The sequence below is a fragment of the Chironomus tepperi genome, unplaced genomic scaffold, assembly GCF_022539635.2.
Source record: "Chironomus tepperi strain 1889 unplaced genomic scaffold, CSIRO-AGI_Ctep_v1 contig_349, whole genome shotgun sequence".
NCBI lineage: Eukaryota > Metazoa > Arthropoda > Insecta > Diptera > Chironomidae > Chironomus > Chironomus tepperi.
In genome coordinates this window covers 834,395-861,151 of record NW_027226471.1, presented here as the reverse complement: position 1 = coordinate 861,151, position 26,757 = coordinate 834,395, and the positions used below count along the sequence as shown (strand labels likewise).

The window sequence follows — 26,757 nt, the reverse complement described above, 5'->3', positions numbered from 1 at the left end:
CATAGCCACCATCATTAGTTTTAACATTACAACGCTTAAGGAAGTGTCTCGTTAACTTCCAGTAGAATTTCAGCGTGTGCGTGTGTATTAGGAGAATATTACAAATCATTGATTTACATAAATCACCACTTAGAAATTGTATTAAACGCTTATGAATATCTTGAGAAAGGAAAACGTGGATAATAATACTGATATACAAATGAACAGATAATGTCGACTTGATGCTATTTGATGACACGGCACCCCGCGCTGCATTGCTGCTGGGAACTCCCCTGGAAACAGAATGCGAAGCACCTGTTTAATTTTGACTTTACACTGCTCTCCAAATATTTCCATTAAATGCATTTTTGTCGACATTTCTCACAATACCGTACATTTGTGCATACATATCCCCTTTTTAATGGTTAATTCACACAGAAAGACGAGAGTGGATTGTACTCATCTCAACAAATTATTTATACTGCATGTGTTTATATTTGTTATTATTATTGCAATTTTCATTTTCACAACCAATATGGATACTTTCATGTGGCGGTATTGTGACAATTGTCAAAAGTGGATTAAACATGGAAGATGTACAAGGGATGGAAAGTTTTTCTATTGAGATTTAATTAATCCGTCCAATTTTGAATCTTATCAGAATACCCAAAATAAGCTGGTCATGTCCACAGACGACCAGATGATGCCTCAATATTTAAATATTTTGATAGAGCTCTAAAGCTCATTGAACTGCTGTATGAGCAACAATGCAAAAGTGCTGGGAATTAGAAGCTACCAAATGGGACAATGGGTCTTCGTGCGCCTTTGCAAAGAAGTAAGTAAGAATTACATCGAACTTGTAATGCATGTTACACTTGGGTGTTAAACTTGGGAATTGGTATGTGGAAGTCAGGGATAGAGTCAGGTTCAGGTGACACCTCTCGGATATTATGGATCACAATTGATACCTAACAAACAAGGAGCATACTCAAGGGTATATTTACAAAACTAAGTATACTCAATGATATTGATTTAAGTGAGTATGCTCATTGTCTGTTAGGGTATCTGCACGACCAGAGAGTAAGCATATGAAGTCAGACAAAACAACAGACCGTACGACATACTGAATTCTTTAAAGCTTTATTTATCTGGCAATTTTTCAATTATCACTACTCAATTTAACATTTGTCATTCCCATTCCGCTGATTTTCCGATCAATTAAATCTCATTTTCATTTTAACATCCCTTGAACGATAATTCATGTATCATACACATCTATTTAATTATTTACCATTTAAAACATGTACTGTAACACTCCTACTCTTTGCATTCGACGGATTGCACTGTAATGTAATAATAAAATATTTATTAATGTAACATTTGTTGTGATTGTAGCTTGAGGATAAAAAGGAACGTTGAACACATTCACACACACAAATTTTTTTTTAATCGCAGCGTGTGTGTGTATGTGTGCTGTCATTCTACAAAGAGCCTTATCGATTATTTTAATACCATATGTATAAAAGGAAATTCCAGTATGCATATGCATTTTTTAATCCACGATAATTGCTCTTAAAATATGAATTTTTAATAAGGAATTCTCTCTCTACATACCTGATACTGTCCCGAGTCTGATGGTTTTGCATTTTGTATAAGCAGAAATGAGGTGGATGTTTCACCTTTTTCCGTGATTACCTAAAGATGTGCGTGTATATAAATATAAAAATTAATATAGAAATATACCATAAAGAGAATGTAAGAGAGATTTCATACCGAGACACCGCCGCGTGGAGAATCGTAGGAAATTATCTGTGAAATGAGAAGAAATTTCATGAGAAAGATAAGAAAAAAAGTGAAAAATATCAAAAGTTATAACGGGGTTGAAAGCAAGTGAAAAAGGAAGTCAGAGACGTGTTAAGGAAGGAACAGTACTTCCAATAATATCAATTTCCACTCTAATACGTCCCCGAAGTAAAGTATGTTAATGAAAAATTGACAATGACTTTATAATATGAAGATAAGGAGCACAGAAAAAAATTATCCTTGAGATGAAGGGAGGAAAAAAAAATTTCGTAATTAAGCATGGAGGGCCAATGCAAGAGAAGAGGTTAATTGCTCTAAGTGCTAAATGAACCTTTACTTGGTAATGGATAATAATAACGATCTCGACGTCCTTTCATTTGCAGATGAACAGAGAAAAATGAAAGAGAAAAACGTGATTGCCTTGCATGTAGGTGTGCAAAAATGATTCAACTGGGAGATTTTTCTGTTTAAATTATTACTTTAATCATGTTTTGAGATGTAAGATTGGGAATGTTTGTAGAATGTAGATAGGATGAGACATTTTTGCGAAAAATTGGATTTTTGTACTTGTATGAGATTGTGCAATTGAAAGGTTGGTGATTTGAGCTTGATGTCCTTCATATTTTTTACTCAAATCAAGGTTTAGATACATTTGGAGATAATAATCTCCAAAAATTAATCAATTATGGACAAAACGTCAAGAATCATGAAATTTTTATACCAGAATCAAGCATAACTATTTGTTATTTCAAGAAATCTAAAACTCTGTACCGAATAGAAGCTCAACCAGGAAAAATCGGTTAATCGCTCAAAGATCTTTCCTCAGCTCAGCATGAAGATGAAGATGCTTAAATCTTGAATCATTTAAGTCTCACTGACCAGTGACCAGAGTTTGGATTCATCAGTGGAATTTTAATCGGCATAAAGTTTTAGTCAATGATAGAGTCAGCTTTAAGCACCACCTTAAAGAGGCCATGGATCACAATTGATCTATACGATCAACGAAGTAAGTAAGTAGCCAACTTTAGGTTGATCCACATTAAATTAAGATATTTCCCATATCAAAGATACTCAAATGAATATTCATGTAAATGGATTGTAATCCATAAGCATCCACAACCGCTAAAATTTAAATCCAAAGACAACGGCATATTTTGTTGCTATTTTTTTTGGTTGTAATGATGATGTTTGATGGGAGTAAAAGCACTTGCACATTAAAAGCACATGTGGCATCATCTAGTATTATGAATTTTTTTGTTGTTGTGCTGCTCTCATGCACTGAACTTGTGTTGTTTAAAATCTATGCTTTTACTGTAAAAGCCATCTCTATATTGATTGTCGGTCAACGGCACAACGGGAAACCCGCGGAAAAAACCCGCGGGATTCCCGCGGGAATCTGCGGGAAAAACCCGCGGGTTTCTGCGGAATTCTGCGGGTATTTGCATGATTTTCCAGGGGGTTTCCACGGGATTTAAATTTTTTTAAAGATTTTAAATTTCTTAGTGATTTGTTCCCGCGGGTTTTCCGCGGGTTTTTCCCGCGGGTTTCCCGCAGTATTTTCCCGCGGGTTTACGCGGTTTTATCTGCGGGTTTTTCCCGCGGGTTTCCCGCAGTATTTTCCCGCGGGTTTACGCGGTTTTATCTGCGGGTTTTCCCGCGGGTTTTTTTTTCACACAATAATATAAAAAAAAGTTCGCTCATGCCAAGACTTGAACCCATGACCTTATGTTTAATAACCTGTACTTTAACCGCTACGCCACCAAGACATATTTAATCATATTATTATCATGGCAATTTTTAATATATATCTAAATGAGAAATATTTTTTTGTAAATTTTGTATGAAATTATATACTTCACAAGAATGAAGTTTTTCGTAAATTTTGTATGAAATTATATACTTCACACAAAAAAATTTTCATACAAAATTTACAAAAAACTTCATTCTTGTGAAGTATATAATTTCATACAAAATTTACAAAAAACTTCATTCTTGTGAAGTATATAATTTCATACAAAATTTACAAAAAACTTCATTCTTGTGAAGTATATAATTTCATACAAAATTTACGAAAAACTTCATTCTTGTGAAGTATATAATTTCATACAAAATTTACAAAAACTTCATTCTTGTGAAGTATATAATTTCATACAAAATTTACGAAAAACTTCATTCTTGTGAAGTATATAATTTCATACAAAATTTACAAAAAACTTCATTCTTGTGAAGTATATAATTTCATACAAAATTTACGAAAAACTTCATTCTTGTGAAGTATATAATTTCATACAAAATTTACAAAAAACTTCATTCTTGTGAAGTATATAATTTCATACAAAATTTACAAAAAACTTCATTCTTGTGAAGTATATAATTTCATACAAAATTTACAAAAACTTCATTCTTGTGAAGTATATAATTTCATACAAAATTTACGAAAAACTTCATTCTTGTGAAGTATATAATTTCATACAAAATTTACAAAAAACTTCATTCTTGTGAAGTATATAATTTCATACAAAATTTACGAAAAACTTCATTCTTGTGAAGTATATAATTTCATACAAAATTTACAAAAAACTTCATTCTTGTGAAGTATATAATTTCATACAAAATTTACGAAAAACTTCGTTCTTGTGAAGTATATAATTTCATACAAAATTTACAAAAACTTCATTCTTGTGAAGTATATAATTTCATACAAAATTTACAAAAAACTTCATTCTTGTGAAGTATATAATTTCATACAAAATTTACGAAAAACTTCATTCTTGTGAAGTATATAATTTCATACAAAATTTACAAAAAACTTCATTCTTGTGAAGTATATAATTTCATACAAAATTTACGAAAAACTTCATTCTTGTGAAGTATATAATTTCATACAAAATTTACAAAAAACTTCATTCTTGTGAAGTATATAATTTCATACAAAATTTACGAAAAACTTCATTCTTGTGAAGTATATAATTTCATACAAAATTTACAAAAAACTTCATTCTTGTGAAGTATATAATTTCATACAAAATTTACAAAAAACTTCATTCTTGTGAAGTATATAATTTCATACAAAATTTACGAAAAACTTCATTCTTGTGAAGTATATAATTTCATACAAAATTTACAAAAAACTTCATTCTTGTGAAGTATATAATTTCATACAAAATTTACGAAAAACTTCGTTCTTGTGAAGTATATAATTTCATACAAAATTTACAAAAAACTTCATTCTTGTGAAGTATATAATTTCATACAAAATTTACAAAAAACTTCATTCTTGTGAAGTATATAATTTCATACAAAATTTACGAAAAACTTCATTCTTGTGAAGTATATAATTTCATACAAAATTTACAAAAAACTTCATTCTTGTGAAGTATATAATTTCATACAAAATTTACGAAAAACTTCATTCTTGTGAAGTATATAATTTCATACAAAATTTACAAAAAACTTCATTCTTGTGAAGTATATAATTTCATACAAAATTTACAAAAAACTTCATTCTTGTGAAGTATATAATTTCATACAAAATTTACGAAAAACTTCATTCTTGTGAAGTATATAATTTCATACAAAATTTACAAAAAACTTCATTCTTGTGAAGTATATAATTTCATACAAAATTTACGAAAAACTTCGTTCTTGTGAAGTATATAATTTCATACAAAATTTACAAAAAACTTCATTCTTGTGAAGTATATAATTTCATACAAAATTTACAAAAAACTTCATTCTTGTGAAGTATATAATTTCATACAAAATTTACGAAAAACTTCGTTCTTGTGAAGTATATAATTTCATACAAAATTTACAAAAACTTCATTCTTGTGAAGTATATAATTTCATACAAAATTTACAAAAAACTTCATTCTTGTGAAGTATATAATTTCATACAAAATTTACGAAAAACTTCATTCTTGTGAAGTATATAATTTCATACAAAATTTACAAAAAACTTCATTCTTGTGAAGTATATAATTTCATACAAAATTTACGAAAAACTTCGTTCTTGTGAAGTATATAATTTCATACAAAATTTACAAAAAACTTCATTCTTGTGAAGTATATAATTTCATACAAAATTTACAAAAAACTTCATTCTTGTGAAGTATATAATTTCATACAAAATTTACGAAAAACTTCATTCTTGTGAAGTATATAATTTCATACAAAATTTACAAAAAACTTCATTCTTGTGAAGTATATAATTTCATACAAAATTTACAAAAAAATATTTCTCATTTAGATATATATTAAAAATTGCCATGATAATAATATGATTAAATATGTCTTGGTGGCGTAGCGGTTAAAGTACAGGTTATTAAACATAAGGTCATGGGTTCAAGTCTTGGCATGAGCGAACTTTTTTTTTATATTATTGTGTGAAAAAAAAACCCGCGGGAAAACACGCGGTAACCCGCGGGAAAATACTGCGAGAAATCAACGGGAAACCCGCGGGTTTTTCCCGCGGGTTTCCCGTTGTGTCGTTGACCAACACCCCACTATATTCTTTCATTTTTCAATAACAATTTACCAGCATTAAATTTTTTTTTCCGTTCACATCTTTCACATTTGTATACATATTTATATAAAGCAGAAAAAGCACCAGGAGGACGAAAGGTCATAAAAATTTTTTTTCATTGGCAAAAAAAAGAAAGAATCATCATCGTTGTCAACAGATGCCTTGAATAGCATCATAAAAGAAATGAAATGTATATTATGATATGGTACTTTTGGAGCTTTACCATATGGAAGGCTCTTGCCCCTTTTTCTTTACTTATAATATATATCATAGCCAAACATATGCACTGGATTTGCATGTGCTATTCTCAATTTGTTCAGAATGCATCTATGGTAACAATGGCATTTACTTGCAATGAGACATGAATGGTAATTTTTTTTGGGTATGAGAATCCTTTCATGTGTGAAGGAAAGAAAATATTGCAATTTTCCTACATTGAATAATAGCAATCGTGTATGAAGAAGAAAAAAATCTCTTTTTATTTTATTATACTTACAGCATTATTGTGATTCCAAAATATGAATGCTGGGGGCTCTGGACTGTCATGAATCTTTAAAAAAAAAATAAGTAAAGTTTATTTATAAAATTGTGGAAAAATAAATGAATTTAAAAAGTTAAATTTACTGATTTTCACTAGGGTTTGCCAAAATTAGACGCACTGGCCTGCATAGATGCAACTTTACTGTTTTCTTCTGCAGGCCTGTGCATCCTGGTAAACCTAAGTTTGTACTATCGCTGTCTTTAACAGACAATGAACATGTTCATCTAAATGAGCGTGATCTTGAGTTAAGTCAATCAATATAATTGAGCATCTTCAATTTTGTTACCATATTCATGAATATGCTCCTTGTCTGTTCGGATATATATACTAGTTTCAAGCTATTCAACTTGCTATTCAAGTTATTTTAACCTATTTTATAATAAGAAAACCGATGCTACTAATAATTTTGAGAATAAATGGAAAAGTAAAGCTTTCACTTACAACACATGTTAAATTTATCGTTGATCCACTCTCAATATATAAATCTGGTGATCCAATTATTTCAGTTGATGGTTCTGTAATGAAAAATTGAATATATAAGATTCGAAATATTGGAAAGAAGTTTTGATTAAAGTTTAAAAACTATTAAATTTTATTAAAAACTGCTTGATATATTTTGATAAGTTCTACATCATAGCTCGAAGACGACAAACAACACGACTTTAATTGAGTAGACAAGAGTCGATTTCGAGATCTGTTCTACAATATATTAGGTTTAAGACTAGTTTAAATTTAAATTCCACTATTGAATTCTAACCCATTCTGCACAAATTGTTCATGGTAGACAAGTGACTGTTATATTGCGTCCAAGTAGCAAGTTTCATGTTAATTGTCATAAAAATTGTCAATTAGAGTAGAATTTCCCGAAGTCTCGGTCTCGACAAATTTTTGACAAATTCTCGAAATCGAGGAAAGTCCAAGATCATCTGAAAAGTTTAAGTCTCGGTCTCGGCTCCTGATTTGGATGCCAAGCAGCTACTATGTGGCTGTCATTAAAATCTTGTTCCGATTAAAAAAAAAACTGATAAACAGTTTCAAAAAATGAAATTCATTGACTCAAGTTTCAAGATTTTAATGAACTAAATTCCTCGATTGATTCCGAGAATACATACATTTCAATTCCGGAACTGAAACCCCTAACTCAAGATACTTGAACCAAAAACACATTTCTCTAATTACTAAACTAACAAGTAGTTCCTTTTATCCATTAATATATCAAAGAGAATTACTTTCTAACATTATGATACATAATTAAGGTTCTTTGATGAACCCTTAGTGCCTTGAAAGCTTTAATGCTATCCTTAGTGTTCCATAATTTTTTATCTAAATTATCCCTCCTATGTCACACATATTCTCATTAATTTCTGAATTTATGTCCGCCTACATACTCACAAGCACTTTATCAAATAATATAGATCTCTTTATATATCTACACAAAAAAGCAATTAAAATCCCTTTTTTTTCGTAGATTTCGACGCCATTTTACACATATTGTCGTGCTGTTATTATTATTGCGATGTATTTTGTACAGATTGAATCAGCCTTATGTGACTATTGTCGCTTTTATTGATAATATTTCATATTTATTTCACAATACGCATACAGAATTTTTTTCGATTTAATAAATTCTCGTCCGCTCTCTATTGATGCTTGGTTCAGGTTCCGGTATAGTTTTTTTTATGCTAAATCAATAGCCAACGATAAACTTAAATTTGTGACTGTATTTTTTTATATATTGGGTCGCGTAAAGTAGTGAAAGATGATAAAAAAAATTGATGAATAGGTGAAATTTATTTAGAATTCGGAACCGTATGTGTAGAACATTAGACTCGCGTGTCATATGTCAGTGGAACATTTTTTTCATACAGCATGGGTAAGCTTATAAATGTTGAGAATGGCACGCAAAAAATGTCTAAATTTAGAAACGAAAGTTATAAATATTTAAATTAAAATTAGAGGGATTTCGTTTGAAATTGTTTGTAGCAGTGCTGATGATATTTGAAGAATTCTAGGAATACGGGTCGATTCTGCCACTTTTTGGACGTTTTATAAATTTAAAATTATCGACACATTCCACGTTCAATTCATGGTTTCTATCGCTTAATCTTAACTTAATCTAATTTATTTCTGTCACAAGTTCATATTGGACACTTCAGGCTGGATGGCAGCTTTCATCATTTCTCAGAAAATTCATAATACTCCCCAGTTCGTGCCTTCCACGTTATATTTATAACATGTCGCATTTTTGTCGTGAATGAAATTGAATAGAATTATTCTGAAATAGAACCAAACTTTTCAAGCATGTAGTATAAATATTTCAACAACATGAACTTTAAGCGCTTCTTATTTTTTTTTTTGCTTATTAAGTCAGTTCAAGAAACGCCTACGATTAGCATGTCGGATGTGAAGAATCATTCAATATTTTTTATGAGAGCTAAGAAGAATAAGTATGCAGGCTGTGGAATGATAATAGAAATTTTTGGACTTATTTACTCTGTATAGAGTTCATCCAAAGCTGTTGGCCTGCAGACAAGGACGAATAATAATGCACAGTCAAAAACTGTAGGCCTGTGCATTAAAATGCTGGTTTGGAGCTCTTCCCGAAGTTGTAATCCTTTATAATTGATATCATCATTTATGCAACTTCTAAGGAGACACTTTTGTGTCACTGAACTGGAATAAATACCCAGCAGGCCAAGAGCCTGCCCTTAGCAACAGTGTAAGCTCACGAGCATGCTCATCTAGTATATTTAAGTTTAGCAAGCTCTCTAGAACATGGTCATTGATTTTTAGGCAACATTACACCATAAAAGGCGACTCCTGTGGGAGGTCATGGATCACAACTGATCTGTACGACCAGCGAAGTAAGTAAGTACACCATAAAAAAATCACATGGCCTTAGCCTGTAAGTATGATTTCCAAAAAAAAATCTCTGATTTTTCGTGTAGACGACTTGTGTGGGTGAATTATTATGCGTCGTTTAGTAGAGCTTAACAATATTATTATTGATCTGTAAGAAGGGAAAGAAAATGTCATAAACAGATATTGATATCAATTTGGAAAATTCATGATAAGTAATTGCGTTGTTTTGGATTATATTTTTTGTGTATCAAAATTTCCTGTTAAGGATTTCTAAAGATACATTTGAGATACATGTACACGTGTCTTAAAAAATTGTATGTAACAGTATTCAAAAGGATTATGTTGGCTGTAAGAGTTTTTAGAAGATTTTATTAAGTTTTCGGAATTAAAAAGAATTGTTTGTTTTGCAAATCGAGCATTGATGTTTGTTGCTGGGGTTATTAAATCCAGTTCATTTAATCTTGATTGACAAGTCATTTGATTTTGAGTGTTACATTTTGATAGAGTCTTAATGAACATTGACACATGAGTGAATTTAAATAGGGTGGATCGCAGAGTTGACTGGACTCCATTTTGAAGTACACTAGAGTCCGACTCTTGTAGTCCTACACAGTTTTGATTGACCTCTTTTCTGGTAGAGAAATGAGATTTATGCATATTTAAATACAATTCAGTCTAAAACTGCAGACCTACGCATCTAAAATGTATCTTAATCATGTAGGGGTATTAAATCTGATTTGAATTCGTCAATCCGTTTCGAACGTAATAAATGAATGGTCCATAATTTAAAAACCAATTTACATCAATATATACACTTTCATCATATGCATCACTTGCTATAATTACCTACAAAAATATCAAATCAAATCTAAATTGCACAAACAATACAAGTTCAGTTCTGTCAATTTGTTTGAATGCGTGACGATCAAATATTATCAATTATTTCAAATGTTGAATTCAATTTCGCAGATGTCGCGTTATTTAAATATGTATGTAGTCAACAAACACGCACCAAATTATTCGATTGAATGATAAAATATTTAAAAAATTCCTGATCTGGATTAATTCTATTTCAGCTCACTAATCCAGCCAAAAGTCCATGGCCTCGAATTAAGAATCATCTTTTAAATCCAATTCCATTACTTCATTTTATTTTTAGCATTCTTAACTAAAGCGCGTGCACGTTAGCGGAATTCAAATTGAAAAAATGCTGTCTTTTAGATTATCAGTTGTTATGTATGTGTCTGCTTATCTGTCCATTTGACTTGCCTTTCTATGATTAAGTAAAATAAAAATATTATTTGGTTCTTTAGGAATCATTCAGTGATGCTGATTAGGAGCGTCTAGATGAGTAATCTAGCTAGCCAGCTAACCAGACAACCAGCCGACCACTTAACCAGTTAACCAGTCAACCAGTCAACCAGTCAACCAACCAGTCAAGAAGTCAAACATCCGACCAGCTAGTCAGACAACCAGTCGGCCAGCCAATCAGTCAACCAGTCAAATAGCCAACAAGCTATGCAGCCAAAATGCCAACGATTCAACCAGTCAACTAGTCTACCAGTCAACCCGCCTAGGCCTCCCTGACTACCTGACTACCTGACTAGCAAGTCAGCCGATTAAAAGAAGGGATTAGTGCATTAACCAACTTAATCAATGCCTAATCTAGACCAACCCAAAGATCACAACTCTGAAATCATCAGTATCACAAAAAAGCCATTTCTATATTGCGGTAGCAGCATTAAATAAGAAAAAAAAAGTAAAGAAGAAAAGTTTTCGAATCAATTTTTATTATATTTCCTTCGACATCCGTTCAATTCAACTTGATAAGGATATTCAGAATTCGTTAGTTTCATCTCTACAATTTTTGCTGTTAGTCTCACAAACCCCATGTTGTGAACAGATGAAAAGGAGAGGAAAGAAAGAAAAATGAAATAAATAACTTGCTCGCCAACCAAAAAAAAAAAAAGAAGGGAGACAGCGATAGAGATAGAAACTTTTTTTTGATACTTTATCTACGACAATAAACAGAATAGTAACAAAGACTGGAATATAAATGAAAAAAAAAAAAAACAGAAAGTTAAATGCTTTGACCAACAACAAAGAGGAAAGAGAGATGAAAGGAAAAATGCGAATAATTTCTTTTTTGTTGCTTTGTAGCGAGCTTTTAGTAGAAGATGGGATTAAAAGTTCTGCTAGATTGACTGGAGGTTTAAGTAAAATGTTAATCAATTTATTCTGTAAGAATGAATTTTCTCTCTTCTTATCAAAAGTGTTATCAGTGATTCGAGATTCTTCTCTAAATCCATAAAAATCCGTCTCGCAAGTTTATGAACGCTGCGATATTGTTTGGATGTATTAAAAGGAAAAAGTTTGGTATTAAAGTATTAAACTCTGTATTAAAGAAGGAATTCTATTGAAGAATCATGAATTTGACTATTGGAGGATAGTAATCAGTTATAGTTTGAGATGAGTTTAGTTCAAGCTAAGTTTATTAAGTTGCAGAGAGTTTAAGGTGTGCTTATTGGACGCTGCTATACTGCTAGTTCAAGATGAACTCAATAAGACATTTTTACAAGAAGTAAAATTCATGTGGATGTGTTACGCTCTTACAGGACATAAGAAATGGATGGGAATCCGCCGTAATTGAGCCATCAGGGCAACTATGCGTCCTATCATCAATAGAGCAACGCTGTCGAACACAGCACACTGTTCAAGTTAGTTTACTTCGACTTAATAACATTTAAACTACTCGACAAGCAGATGACTCACATCCAGTGCGTCTTGTTCATTAAAATTAAGCGTAAATCATTCAACTTATACAGTTCTCTTATCTCTATCCATCCCATCAAAATGAAATATCTCGAATATTTGCTGCTCGTTCTCTGTGTGTGGTAAAGTTTGCGATAAAATCAGGCAATGAATCAGGAATTAAATTTATATTTTATTTATTGTTCCGGTGGTGATTTCTGCTACTACCCCAAATAATTCTGTGAGTCTGTTGATGTATATATTGCCTATATATTTGTATTCGTCTCTCTCTCGCTGCTTGTCATTTTCTGCTCATTTCGCAGCGTACAACAAATTTGACAGCTCTCATAGCAGAAGCCATGGCAGCAAAAAACATGTTGTTTGTTATTGTTCAAAATGAAAATATTGTTTGTTAGTAGATGTCAAATATTTTCATCCATTCCATATACATTCTCAACACACATTATATTATTCAGCACAAATTTCTTTTTATTATATTTTTTTTGTTGCTCTATCCTCATTGCTTCCTCTAACTCACTCTCTTCGCTGATTTTTCTTTTTTTGTTGCTTTCGTCAGTATCGTAGTTAGGAAATCAAAATGAAGGATGAAGATTAGCCGCTTGAAATCACACAAGAGAATATTTATGAATGTTGTTCTACTACTTGCTTATTGCTATTGCTCGACTAGATAGAGAATTGTTGTTTCTATGCTATTAAAACTATTTATATAAGTATGTATATAGCATGAGACAACGGGGAAAAAACACACAAAATAAGAGACGACCGATGGGGAAGAGATAGAAGACATTGCAAGATATAGAAAACATTTTATTTCATTTCATTGATGTTGTGTATTGTGGTTTTGTAGCAATTTTCTCGTTTGCTAATAATAATTTTTTTTGCTTCCTTCTCTTATGTTTTATGTTATATTATGTATTGACTATATCGTCGAACGATAATAAGTTTATGTTTAGGAATTAATGTGATGCTATAATGAAACTTGTTTCTCGATATGGAAGCTTATAAGTTTTATAGTTTCTTTTTTTTTGGCAATAAATTAGAATTTATTATCAAATTTTTTGTTGTTACCTCAAAAGTGTTACGCTCGTTAGACTTGTGAACAGTCGTTTAAGATTGGGAGATAGAAAATATTTTGGATCATTAATGAACCTTTAAAATGGGGTCAATTTTTAATGGATCATAAATTTTGAGGCCTACAAAAAAATTAAGTTATGACAGACGATGGTGATCGTTAAGGACATTTTGTGTGGTATTAAAGTATTTGGGAGACTTAAATATCAAGAAATATGGTAGCTTAGTCTACCCCTAGACTTAGCACTCTCTAGACTACCCCAGACTACTCCCGACTACAAATTTCTACCAGATAATGAGCATACTCACTTAAACGAGCATGTTCCTGAGTATACTCAATCAATATAGTCAATATAATTGAGAATCAGTAAATATAGTTGAGAATGCTCAATTTTGTGATCATACTCATAAGCATGCTCCTTGTCTGTTCAAGTAATGCGATGCTAAGACCTGATATATTTGTTAAATAACTTCTCCAAATACCACAAATCAGATAATCAATCAAAAATCTGACCCAGTCCTTCGTAACTCTGACTTGGCTCTGGATTCGGTATACCTTTGACACCATGACATGATTGAGCCCAGCTTGGTGCCAAATTTTGGACCGTTTAACTTCTTCAAATACCACCAATAGGAAAATTGCTCCAAAATCTGGGAGAGGTTGTCGACACTTTGACTTTGTGACGAATGTGGTATATCTTTGGCACCATGACGGAGTCATACCATCCTAATGTTTAAATCTGGATCTTTTAACCGACTTTCGGTATTAGGAATCAAAGTTTGAACTCTATGTAAATTCGAGACAATTCCAGTCGAATTTTGGATTTTTAACAGGAAGTTCAAATCCAACAAGAAACCCAATCCCCCAATCCATTCCAAATGTTGATGACGACACGAAAAGGTTTTTACCTAATAAATCGTTCACCCCTTTTGTTCCACGATTCCTCTTATCAACAAAAATAATCGATTGCATAACCAATCAACCCCAAAAATCATCTGACTACATACTTCCTTGTATCAACCATTTTTATTTTCTCCTCCTTCTACATCTTTTTAGGATTAAATATTTATTTTTTTGCAGAGTTTGTGACTTTTCGCATTCCATAGGGGCTTTATTCATCGCATTGTATAATACACAAAAAAAGGAAATAAATAAAGAGTAGCGATAAAAAATAGATACAAAAGCACAATTTTGTTTATGAAGAAGCTTGCTTTTTTTTGTGCTTCGTTCTTTGCCTGATAGATATTCAAACACGCTGCTACCATTGTCATGGAATTGAAGGGTCGCTTTGTTCAGTCGGACTAGCATGACCTTTCTATGATGAGGAGATTGCTCATAAATTTCACAAGATCACCATAAAAAAATTTTATATGCCCAAGGTTTTCGGTTTATTACAATTATTTTGCATATATAATTTTACTTGTGACAGTTAAAAAGAAGGCAAAATAGCTGTTTTTGTGTGATGGCTGATGGACAACGAAGAAGAATAAAGTCTGATTTTCTGTTTTCGATACGACTAATTTATTATATTTTGGATGTCATCAAACTTAGTCATGCATTGACGCATGAAATGTGATTCTAAATTTTTCTGGCGACTATTCAAGGTTTTGTTGTTTTCAAGTTTGATGAAAATATATATTTTTTTGGATGGTGGATTATTGAACGCTTAATCTCGATTAAAGTCTTATCACTTGAGGCGGTGTCAGCACTTTATTACTGATCTTTTTATGATCTACATCAGTTTATGGGATATTTTTCAGGGGAATAACTGGATGAGTTCAAAAATTTTTACTGTTTTCACATTAAGCTGATTTTTATCATTGTTGTGGTCGTTGTGGTCTTGTAGAGTTGGAGATAATATTGTTATTCGATGGCGATGCCATAACAAGCAAAGGGGTTACTTTCAAGAGCTTACTCTGCTGAAATGTGCTAATTGGGACGTTTACAAGCGTAATCTTAGCTTACTAATCGAAAATCACAATGCGTTTGCTAGGGCACCGTTGTTTCGCTGGTCGTCCAGATCAATTGTGATCCACGACCTCTCACAGGAGTATCCTGAAGCTGGCTCTATCGCTGGCTTTTACAAGTTAACGCACCGTCATGTCGTCGGCTATAAACGGCCAGTCAAATTGTAGCATCCGGACTGTGTTCTTGAGAGCATGCTCTTTCCTTCCTAGGCATACGTATGATTACATTGTTGTGAGTATATTACACTTTATTATGTGGTAAGGGCATACTTGCTTGGGAAATCAATAAATCTCAAATTCCTTTTTTTGAAAAAATTCCTCATTTTGCATGAGTTTTTCCAGGCAAACATCCAAAGACTTCCTAAATTTTTTGCACTTGATACATAAAACCCCAAGCTCTTCCCTCAAATAGTTTCTGACTACGCGTCTAACTTGTAGTCAACTCATATCATTCAATATTAATCAAAAGTCCTAAAAAAAACTATAACCCTTTAACTTTTATACGTCTCCTACAAAATATAGACATAAATGCCACTAAAATGCGCTATAAACACCTCACTAGGTCAAATTTCCACAAGTTATTAACCCACAAAAACAAAAGGCTTTATATTTTATTATGAAATTAAAAAAAGCACCAAAAAAAGATGATGAAACTTTCTAAATGTCGAATATTTCCTCGCCATGAAGCTATTAATGTCATAGCCTCAATAAATTAAAGTCACTGAAAAGTTTGTCACCCCCTTGAACCCCATAAAATTTCTAATCTGCGTCATTTTTATCTCATCTTGTTCATGTTATAAAAAAAAAGTTTTTTTGTGCTGTTCAATCATAAAAAAAAGTTTTATTTTAATGTTTATCGTAGAATCACTAAAATATATCAAGCACAAGTTTTGTTCTTTCTATTTTTGACATTAAAAAAATATAGAATATTTCCAGACTTACCTATGACATTCAAATGAATGAAATGTGACATGTGTGGGGTTGTAGAGATTTGGCATTCATAAATGCCTGATGAATGGAAGTATGCAGCATATAGAAATGGATAATAAAAGAGATAAAATATTTAGGAATAGAATTTTATCCATTTTAGAATTTGTGGCTTGTTTTTCTTTGTCCGTTTATTTTACATTTCACACAAAGCATAAAACACAACAAAAAAGTATGTAGCAGATCCTCACCTGAATCCCTATGTTGTGGATATTTTATTTGAAGTATCCAGTCTTCTGAATGTGGATGGTGAATAGCTTTAAATCGTTGGTCAGATGTATACCTTAATTTAATTTATAGGAAATGAAAATTTTACAGTTTTCAGTCAGAGATATAAAATTTTATGACAAACTTACGTATATCTTCCCACAGTCAATAAATGAATGTCTCTATGCCTAACCCATGACACTTGAAGCAGCATCTTTTTTATTTTGGTTGGAGTTGTATGGGGTGATATAAAATATAATAGATAGGGTGAGTCAGAAAATTCAATTAACTTTTATGTGCAACTAAATCCTAGTTTCCATATCCCATCATTTGAATGTTTCTATAATTTTAATTCTCATTTGGTTTTCCAACTTAATGACCATTCTAAAATAATATCTTTCAAGACTTTAAGTACATAAAGTACATAAGGATGTTAAGATAGTTCATTTAAAATGAAAAGTATATAAAAATGAAAATGAAATTATATTAAATTTGTAAGTGCTCTATCGAGGTTTAGTCACTGTTGAATAGATATGTTAATTTTTACCCAGAATTGTCTTTATAAAATGAATTAAGCATACTTATTAAAGAGTAGCTGAGCAGCAGAATTGGGCAAACCACAATCGCCGTAAAAATAAATCGAAATTAGCCGTCAGGGTTACTTTGCTGAATAACAATGATGTGGTCCCTAGCAAATACTAGGACAATCACCAATACTCACGGGTGATTATACAATGTGTCAAAATGCATTTTTCAAAATAGACAACGTGATACAACAATAGGCCTGCGAGCATGTTGTACAGCTCGGTCGATTGGCACAATGCGGTAAACTAGCAAGCACGTTGTGCATTAAAATTGGTCAAAATCATGTCACGGTACCGTTAAGCGACTCGGTGTCTATGTTTAAACTACAACGCAGCAGTGCCCTAGCGAAACAATTACTCTAATTTGGGAGTATGCTACGGTACGGTATGGTATAGATACACCACTGGTAGAACTCAATCGCACAAATGAAATGGTAAAGTGGTATAATTGTACCGTACCAAAGTTGTACCTATCTCAGAGCTCGAATTTGACACGGATTTTGTATGGAAAAAAGCTGTCGATAGAAATAGTGTCACACTTGGAATTAATAATTTGAAAGCGGTAGCCAGCGATAGATTCAGCTTCAGGAGCCGACTGAGGGAGGCCATGGATCACAATTGATCTGTACTGCCAGTAAAATGAGTAAGTTTGAATGGAAAAGTCAACTCGAATCGACTCTACGTTCAATTCAAGGTCTATATAAGGTTTCATACCAAGCCTAACAGATTTCAATATTTTTAAGGAGACACCCTTAAACAGTACTGAGCTTTTAAAATATTTCAAGTACTTTCGACTTCCGCAGTGCTTAATCCTTGTCTTTACTGCTCATTTTGCTTTTTATTCTCATTTCCTTACTCTCTTTTCCTTACTGCTTATTTTACTCGTTATATGTATTAAATCCCAGTTTAATTTTTGTAATGAGAGCTGTTGAGTAGCAATTTTAGGGGTGATGTAGAATACAGAAAAATGAACACTAGATGGATCTGTGTATAAAAAAAATTTAATTAAGCACTTTATTTTCATTTATATTTATTTTCATTCTATCTGAAATTGGATATGCTGAAATGGAATTGCAGTGATAATATCATGAAATTATTTTCTCTCTTGCGGGGTACTTGAGTTGTTTTGATTAAGTTCAATGGATAGAAAAATTTGCTCTATGCTCTTTTCACTTCACATCATTTCGAAGATGTTGAGATAATGAATTTGGCTTGAATTATTGTACAAGAGTCTTGAGGAAAATTGTTATTTTCTTCAGTCTTCCATGAACATTTTGTGGAGGGTTGATTTAATATTATTATAAGATTTAACATTATGTTCATCTTTTTTTAAGGATTAATTGATGCTATATAAAGTCACATTCAATTAAAATGAATGGCCCGAGCATTTATATACTCTTTAATTTGACCCTTAGTCAGGATGATTATCAGGACAAATTCTTTAATTTTTTTAGAGAAATTGTTAATGTCAAGCAACGAAATTTATAAATTATGAGAACCTAAACTCTAAGAAAATGTTCATTGATCCGTAGAGTTTCAGTATCCAAGTCAGTTTCTTTGATTCCATAGAAATTTCAGACAATTGTGAATCATTTCATTGAATTTCAATTATAATAATTACATCATTTTCATACCAAATATTGTCAAGGCTTCAAATTTCATTTTTATCTAAAAATAATGTCAATAAACTTATTCAGCAACGGCAAAAAAGCGAGCGACAAATTTATTCAAATTCCCAAAATAGATTCAACCTTGCAAACGTCGATGTCATAACTGTTTACAAATAAAGAAATTTTTTGTCAATCCTCTTAGCACACATCGTCGTATAGAAATGAGCATATTATAAAAATCACTTCCGTTTAATGTTAAAAAATATGATTGAAATTTTTACATTTGAATTTTAAATTAAGTTTAAAAATTTGAGCATATATAGAGGATTGAGACATAACTTTTAAAGCTTCAAAATAATTTAAATTTTAATTCTCATTATAAATCTCTAAATTTTAAGCTTGTTGTGCACATAATGTTATTTATGGTGTTTGTGCTTTTACATATTATGTTGTGATTCAATTTATGAAATTGATTCCTGTTGCTGATTTTCATAAGTATCGATCATGCATTAAAATGCAAAATGTATATTTAATATATAGTGTTTATAGATAATTTAAATCAGAGTTGTTTTTATATGCACAAAGGCAATTCACATTTTAAGTTCTAAATCGAGCCACTTTTACGCTTCTAACCCAATATATTTTAAGGTAAGGATTTTGAGATTTATGTTAAAATGTGGCTGTTTTCAAGCCATATAAACAATATTGTAAATTTCTAAAATAAAAGACTAACACCTTAAAATGCAATTTAGCTTTGTTCCTAACAAAACAACTCTGATTTAAATTAAATATTCAATAATACTCTTGATATGTTTTAATAATCATGTAAATTTGCATATTACAACATATACAGTTTAAAATTTGCTAATGGTTTTGATTTAATTTTGAATTCTGTGGCTGGCATTTTGTTGTTAAATTTAAGGATATTCAAAGGATTCGATAATGAATTTGCTCAAGTTTCTAAATTATAATGAATACATTTTGGTTGCATATGATTAAGTTTTCAGGCATTAGATTTAATTTTACTCAAGTAAAAGATTTCACATTAAAGGACTTGAAATTTAATTATGTATGAAATTCAAAAGCTTTGGGGTGTCAAAAACAATTCCTTAAATATAGTCCAATTCTTTAAGTTGGGACTTAATCAATCTAGAAATGAATTAATTATGCAGAAATATTTTAAAGGACTGGATGCTTCTAATAAAAGCCTAAATTTGCATTAAAAATAAGCTAATTAATAATTATGATGGTTCTAGAATTGACTTTAAGTGTTGGGATTTGAAATTACGATGGCTTATAAAACATGTTTTTTTAATTGAAATTTGATTAATTGATTTGGCAATAGGAATTTGGAGTCCGATTTCAGAATTGGGTTGGACTCCACTTTTTTTCGAGTCCGGACTCCAGTAAAAGCCAACTCTGATTTCAACATATTGGGAAGCAACAATCTTTTAAAACCTTTCCAAATCATTTGATCCCTAGTTTATATAGTTAATAAGTTTGCAATTACTGTAGAAATTTGAGTACGTTTCAGGAATTTTCCGTAAAATTTGTTTAGATACCCCTATTCACAGGCTGAAAAGAACTTGATAACGCAATCCCGAAAGGACAACTTAACATAATGTCTAGTTATTAACTAGACTTACGGTCGACTAATGATATTTTCTCCGAAATGTTCCGTAAAATTTGTTATTAGTTGACCTTAGGTACCACTATTAATTAGACAGTATATCAAACGTTGCTTACCACTGCTCAATAAATTGTATACTCGTAACTGATTTTTATTGACTTGCAAAGCGATTGTCATTAAAAAAATACTTATTCCTATAAAATCAATGCGTTTATTAAAACCCACAAAATTTTTTTGATTGATCAAACAAGCATAAAAAATTGTGCTGATTTCACAAAGCCACTAATTGCATATTTTCGAGTCAATCATCATATTTACCACTCTATTTGACAATTTAATTAAACTGAATCAAATTTTTATTGCAAACGACGTAAACATGAGAAAATTGAATTTTCTATCAACCCCTCACGTTAAAAAATTTTCCAGGAAGATTTTCATCGAAAATTTCATTACATTGAATTAAATTTAATTTTCCAAGTATCAGAAGAGGACTCAAAAGACAGATCTTCATGATTCTAAACGCTCATTTAACTATAATTTAACATCAATGTGCTCATTTGTAACATCAACAGCGCAAAAAAGAGGAATAATAATTCCCCTCAATGGATATAATAAGCATAATTCAATTTATTTTGTGAATGAAATGAAAATTCAATTTATATGAATGTGTGGGTGATGATAATAATGAAAATGAATGAGAAAGTGCACATTGATTCCTCAATAAGTAAGTATCAATGTGAATACCTAAATATAATGTACATAAATTTATATATTTAATTCCAAATCAATGTCGCACTGAATTTTCATGAAAAATTTTATTTTTTTCCACTTCAATGAAGTAATGCCGAATATATTTACTGAAATAAGGCAGTATGTAGCATCTTTTTTCAATAGAAATACATTTATGTCTGTGTACACGTTTTCTCGTCTACGGGAAAAATAAGAAGTAAGGCGAGAAATATTTCCGTTTGCCATTGAAATAGAAATTCAATTTTCAAAAAACTCGTGTTGAACAAAATTCTTATTTTTTTTTTTTGGAATGATATTAGCATTTTACTATTGATACTAACTGCTTAAGCACGATGAAGAGAAATTTATGTGAGAGGCATTTGATATACATGCTGACTTAATGCAAAGTTAACGATAGAGTGTAATAAGAAGAGTAAATATGCAATAAAATTCATTGGGTAGAAATTATTGTGTGGAAGAATTCTTGAGTATGGATAAATCTATTTGTGATTGCAGTTTTATGAATGAATGTTATGATGAGAATATGACTGGGTGAGGTTAGCAGAGGTGAATACAGAGGGAAGGGTTTGAGGATCAATCTTCCCAAGTACTCCTTTTTGAAAATAAGTCTTTATTTAACTAGAGATTTTTAAAAAAAACTCAATTTTGTGAATGAATATTATGGGAAGAATGCCTATGGTAAGTAAGTAGTAGAGGTGGATTCAGAATGGAAGGGATTTGGAGGTCAAACTCTTCTCCCCACTTTACTGAAAACTTTAATTTAAGTAAGTGTCAGTTTTTGAGTTCTATCCACTGAATTGTGTGGTTAAAAATGAGCTTTGTGGAGGATATAGGAAGCCTAAATCTGACTCCAAAGCTGACCAAATGTCAAGTGTGTATACTTTCTCAGTGTATTTTCTGACACCACTAAATACTCTGCCGATGTCTGAGCTATGAGTCGGAATAAGTACGTTAAAGAATAGATTGAAAGACTATCCAAACCACTTCGCCTGAAGGTTCAAAGTCTGAAGAACGGCAGTCACACAGACAAACTAGAAATGGTAATGTGTACAACCGACCAGTTCCAAAATCAAATTGTACAAATAATTAGACATTCTAGAATCTAAATATCCTCTAGCTTCATCAATCATAAATCACTAGAACAACACAAAATTTCAAAAATTTCAATCTGTTTCAATCTAAATGTTTCATATCTCATCAAACATGAATCTGTCCGACACAAATTGTCTACCTATCAAGAACTACCAACGTAATGTTTCTAAAGTGGAAAAGTTTGTGCTAAAATCAATTTTCCAAGTTTCTATTTTTCCTGTCTTTTAGTTCACTTCTTTCATTGTAAACTTCACAAGAACAAATACTTGTTGAAGGCAAAGAAAACTTTATTTTATTCTAAAACGTGCCGATATATTTTCAGCTTGTGTACAAATGTCAACAAATTCTTGAAAATTCTATATTAAATTCCTTCTTTTTAAATTTTGATCCTCCCATGCTTGTTGATATACGAAATAAAATATTGGCAACAAATCCACTAACCATACTGAAATTAATTCCTATTCAAAAAATCTCATGAATATCAAAAGCATTTCACCCATCCAAAAAAATTATTCGACACAATGAAGAAAATGGAAATCCATTAAATCGGCCACACTAAGCTAAAACTATCAGAATCTGACAAAAAAAAAAGAATCCTAGGCATTTGAAATTTAGTTTTATACCAAAAATGGATATCAACATTGAATGCTTACGTATGCAATACATACTGAATAATATTCATCTCCAACTCCACATATGTTCAGTTTTGGTAACAGCAAAGGAATGAAAAAATAAATAAATAAATAAAAAAATTTCTCTATACTTGGTATTAGTTTTTTTTTTGTGTGGCTTTTCCTATATCCGAAAAATAAGGAAAGGGAAAATGAGATGGAATTTTTTTTCTTTGGGACGAATGATGTGGGTGGATGTATGGATATACATAAAAAAAAAATTCCGTTATCGCAATGCTATTTTCTTTCATGAATGCTCAAATGAATAATACATGGACATAAATTATTGAAAAATGGTGAAATAAAGGAAGAATAAATTGCGAATAGCCTTCGAAGGATTTTCCTGACTTCATCTTGGTTAAATCAAATAAGAAAGAAAAGAGAAAAAGCCACAAAGCTTGTAGTAAACTTTAATTGATTAATTGCCTAATGAATTAATTTGAATTGTATTCGAAAAAGAAATTTGGGGTAATTGACGATTGAACAACTTTGGCTTTTCTTCTGGAAATTGGACTAATTAGATCTTTTATTTTTTGATTTTTCATAGAAGGACAAATATAATTGTGAAAAATTACCCGGAAGGCAAATGGCGTGAAAATGGTGTCCGAAGGCCAAAATGCTGGAAGTGAACTCGGATTTTGAATGGAAAAGCCGACTCAAAATTTAAATAGAGTTTTCTATTAATGTCCCCATGATGGTGTTCCTAGATTCTATTTTCAAGTCGGATCCACGTCAATCCGGTTCATGCTAGTCTCACGCTGGGACGCTCAACACTGTGTGCCGCAATATTAGTGGTAGTCAATCTAGTGTGCAGCCATTATCTTTTAAATCGTGAATCGTATGCCGTATGCAATTTTAGTCAAGCCTCGTCACCAGTATATGCCGTGAAAAATACAAGAATTCCCACCACTACCATGTACCTTTCGGGTCAAGACAAGTCTTTAAATAAGAATCTTCGACAAAGAAAATTTTTTTTTGCGAGCAATAAAAAGGATAAGCAATGAATAATGGATAATGTGTAGGCAGCGATGACAAAGCCATATTGAACCGAAATTCAAACTATTAAAAAGAAGATGCTAAACTGTTTGAAAGAGTATTATTTATGGGGTTCTGATAAGGAGCAAAGAGTTTTATTTGAAAACAATTTTTTTAAATGAATGCTTGGCCCTTCCAAGAAATTAAAGCGATGAAGAATTAAGGAAATTGTTGGGAAAATGAGGATTGAATGGTGACTGATTGGACAACGTAATTGCTAGAGCTTTATGAATTTACGACTGGACGCGAAGTTGTCCTGATGGCACTGTGAAGCCTCACTTGTGTCGCTTGGGCATTTGTACCATAATGGTATTTCTGAACCTTAAAAGCATGCCTGTTTGAGACACTCAAATATTATATGTGCAAAATTCATTGACTTTTGTTTATTCCTAATAGAAACAGTTGCTATGAAGCTTGAATTTCCAAAAAAATGTCAATTTTAAAAACAGCTTTAAATTGTGTACGTGAATCGCAACGCATCACATAGACAATACATAAAAAAATATCATCATAATGATGTATCGTTTCAAAATTTCCATAGTTACATAATTCAGATCCTCTAAAAATAAAATTGAATTGAGAAATTGACAATTTCATTGCCATTCATTATCTTATTGATTACCTTTTCATGAACATCCCTAATTGTATACATACACAACCACCATAGCATAGATAATGAAACAGAAATTATTTATCTCAGCTGTCAGATACTTTTTTTGGTTGTGAAAATTCTTTTCTTAAGATAATCAATAATTTACACCTTTGTCACCGGGGCTGTGAAAATGAAAAACTTTTTCTTCCATAAAATTGCCCAAATCTTCTCATTGTTTGAATACCCTCGTGGACAAATCACAATAGATTATATAAAAGTAGAGAGAGAAGCGATGTGAAAAGGGTTTTTTTTTGCAATTCTGATAACAACTTTTACACAGGTTGAATTTTAGCAAAAATAAGAGCATGTCTGCTTTAAAATTAAAGTTTCTTTTTGGGTACGTATATTTATACTTAGAATAGCAGCTATGTGAATTTTTATGTAGTTTTGAATTTTTATACGTGGTTAAGGGAACGTTTGAAAGTTAGGTGATGCTAAAATCAACTTTTTAAGATCTCTTCTATCCACCTAGATAACAAAATCATGAACCAAAATTTGAAATTCATATCAAAATTATACAAAATGGGTGTTTAAACCTCCGTAACCGTTACGTAATTGTGAAACATTCCGGAAAGCATACGGCTTAGAAATTGCATAAAATAAAGCCATCTTGACTCTGGAATCTGACCACGACCAGTATGACTCTAGAATCTGGTCTGATTCGATAAAATCCGGTCACAGGCCATGATGACTCTGATTCATTGACAAATTCGATAAAATCCAGCCTCAAACTAGAGTCAAGTCAGTCTAGAGCCGGGTTCATGGTCATTTCTACACCATGTGCTTTCCGAGTTAAATGGTGTTCAACCACCAATAACCTTCAAAATTAAACTTACAAATGTTCAATTTTCATTTCTGTAAAGGCTTTTCATTTCATCTATCAGTAATACAGTCATTCAGTTGAAAAACCAATAAATTGCACAAATAATGGGAAAGGATTATTCCAAAAAAAAAAATGTCATCCAAATTCAATTCAGTTTTCAATAGATACTCACCGTTTTATTACCTAAATTTTTTACTCTACAATTCAAATAAGCAGTTTTTCCTAGTAGTGCTGTGACCTGTATATAAATTTTTTTTGGACATATGCAAATGATTTTTAAATATTAATGACAATTTAAAGATTCAATTCAATTCAGCCAGAAGGTACAGATATAAAAAAGGTATATGAGAATCAATATCTCGTTTTATGTAAAAATGTCAATGCTTACATTTTTGCTGGCAGCTACGTCGAAATATGGACCATTTCGATTAGCATCTGAGTCGGATGTTGTCGCGGTAGATGCGACAGCAATATTTTTGTTACTGCCAACGACAGCATTTGGATTATTTAAATTACTACTTGTCGATAAGTCCTTGCTCTGTTTATTGGAATCTCGATGTGAGCCTTGTACTGTAAAATAAAAATAAAATAAAATATGAAAATGGACGAGAGATGAAATAAATGTTTATTATCATAAAATCAGATTTAAATATTCAATTGTGTGTGAAAAATTCATTCAGTCAATTGTCAACATGCAATGGCTATAAATGTAGTTGTTGCCAAAATTTTCATGCTCACAATTGGCTACAGAAAAATTCAATACACTATTTATTATTAATTAAATTACGGATAAAATGACTTGGGCATTTTTATTCAGACATCAACAACAGAAGTTGTTATTGTAGCCAGAGATAGAAAAATAGTCAACAATTTGATGGCTAAATTATGCGCGCACGGAATTGTCCGAGGATATGGTAAAGGAATTAATGAAGATAACGTTGTCACTAAATTTTCAGCGGCACGTAAATATGTCAAGTATATCAAGACCCTGAATTGAAAAAATCGTTAATGTGTGCGTCAAGTAAGTAATGCGTTATGGTTGCAAGATCTGGCTTGTAGTTGGAAATTCATCAAAATTTAGAATTTTTGTCAACAGCTGCTTCGTACAGATTCTCAAAATTTGATAGCCTGTGAATCCATGAAATTATGTTTCTAATAGTATACTACTAAGAAGATCTGGCATTAATTGTTAGAA

At 31.4% G+C, this 26,757-nt stretch overlaps 1 protein-coding gene across 1 annotated transcript; it reads right to left on the bottom strand.

Annotated features, from left to right (window-relative positions):
- LOC139094078 (zwei Ig domain protein zig-8-like) lies at positions 1–26,015 on the bottom strand. The gene is made up of 11 exons (XM_070644992.1): positions 25,951–26,015; positions 25,735–25,800; positions 16,865–16,929; positions 16,700–16,791; positions 16,464–16,529; positions 7,290–7,363; positions 6,804–6,857; positions 1,753–1,788; positions 1,594–1,674; positions 1,271–1,322; positions 1–272 (listed from the first exon to the last, which is right to left on the bottom strand). The coding sequence occupies exons 3-11, from the start codon at positions 16,927–16,929 to the stop codon at positions 142–144; spliced, it is 651 nt and encodes a 216-aa protein (XP_070501093.1). The 5' UTR covers positions 25,735–25,800; positions 25,951–26,015; the 3' UTR covers positions 1–141.
- Between the last annotated feature and the right edge of the window lie 742 nt (positions 26,016–26,757).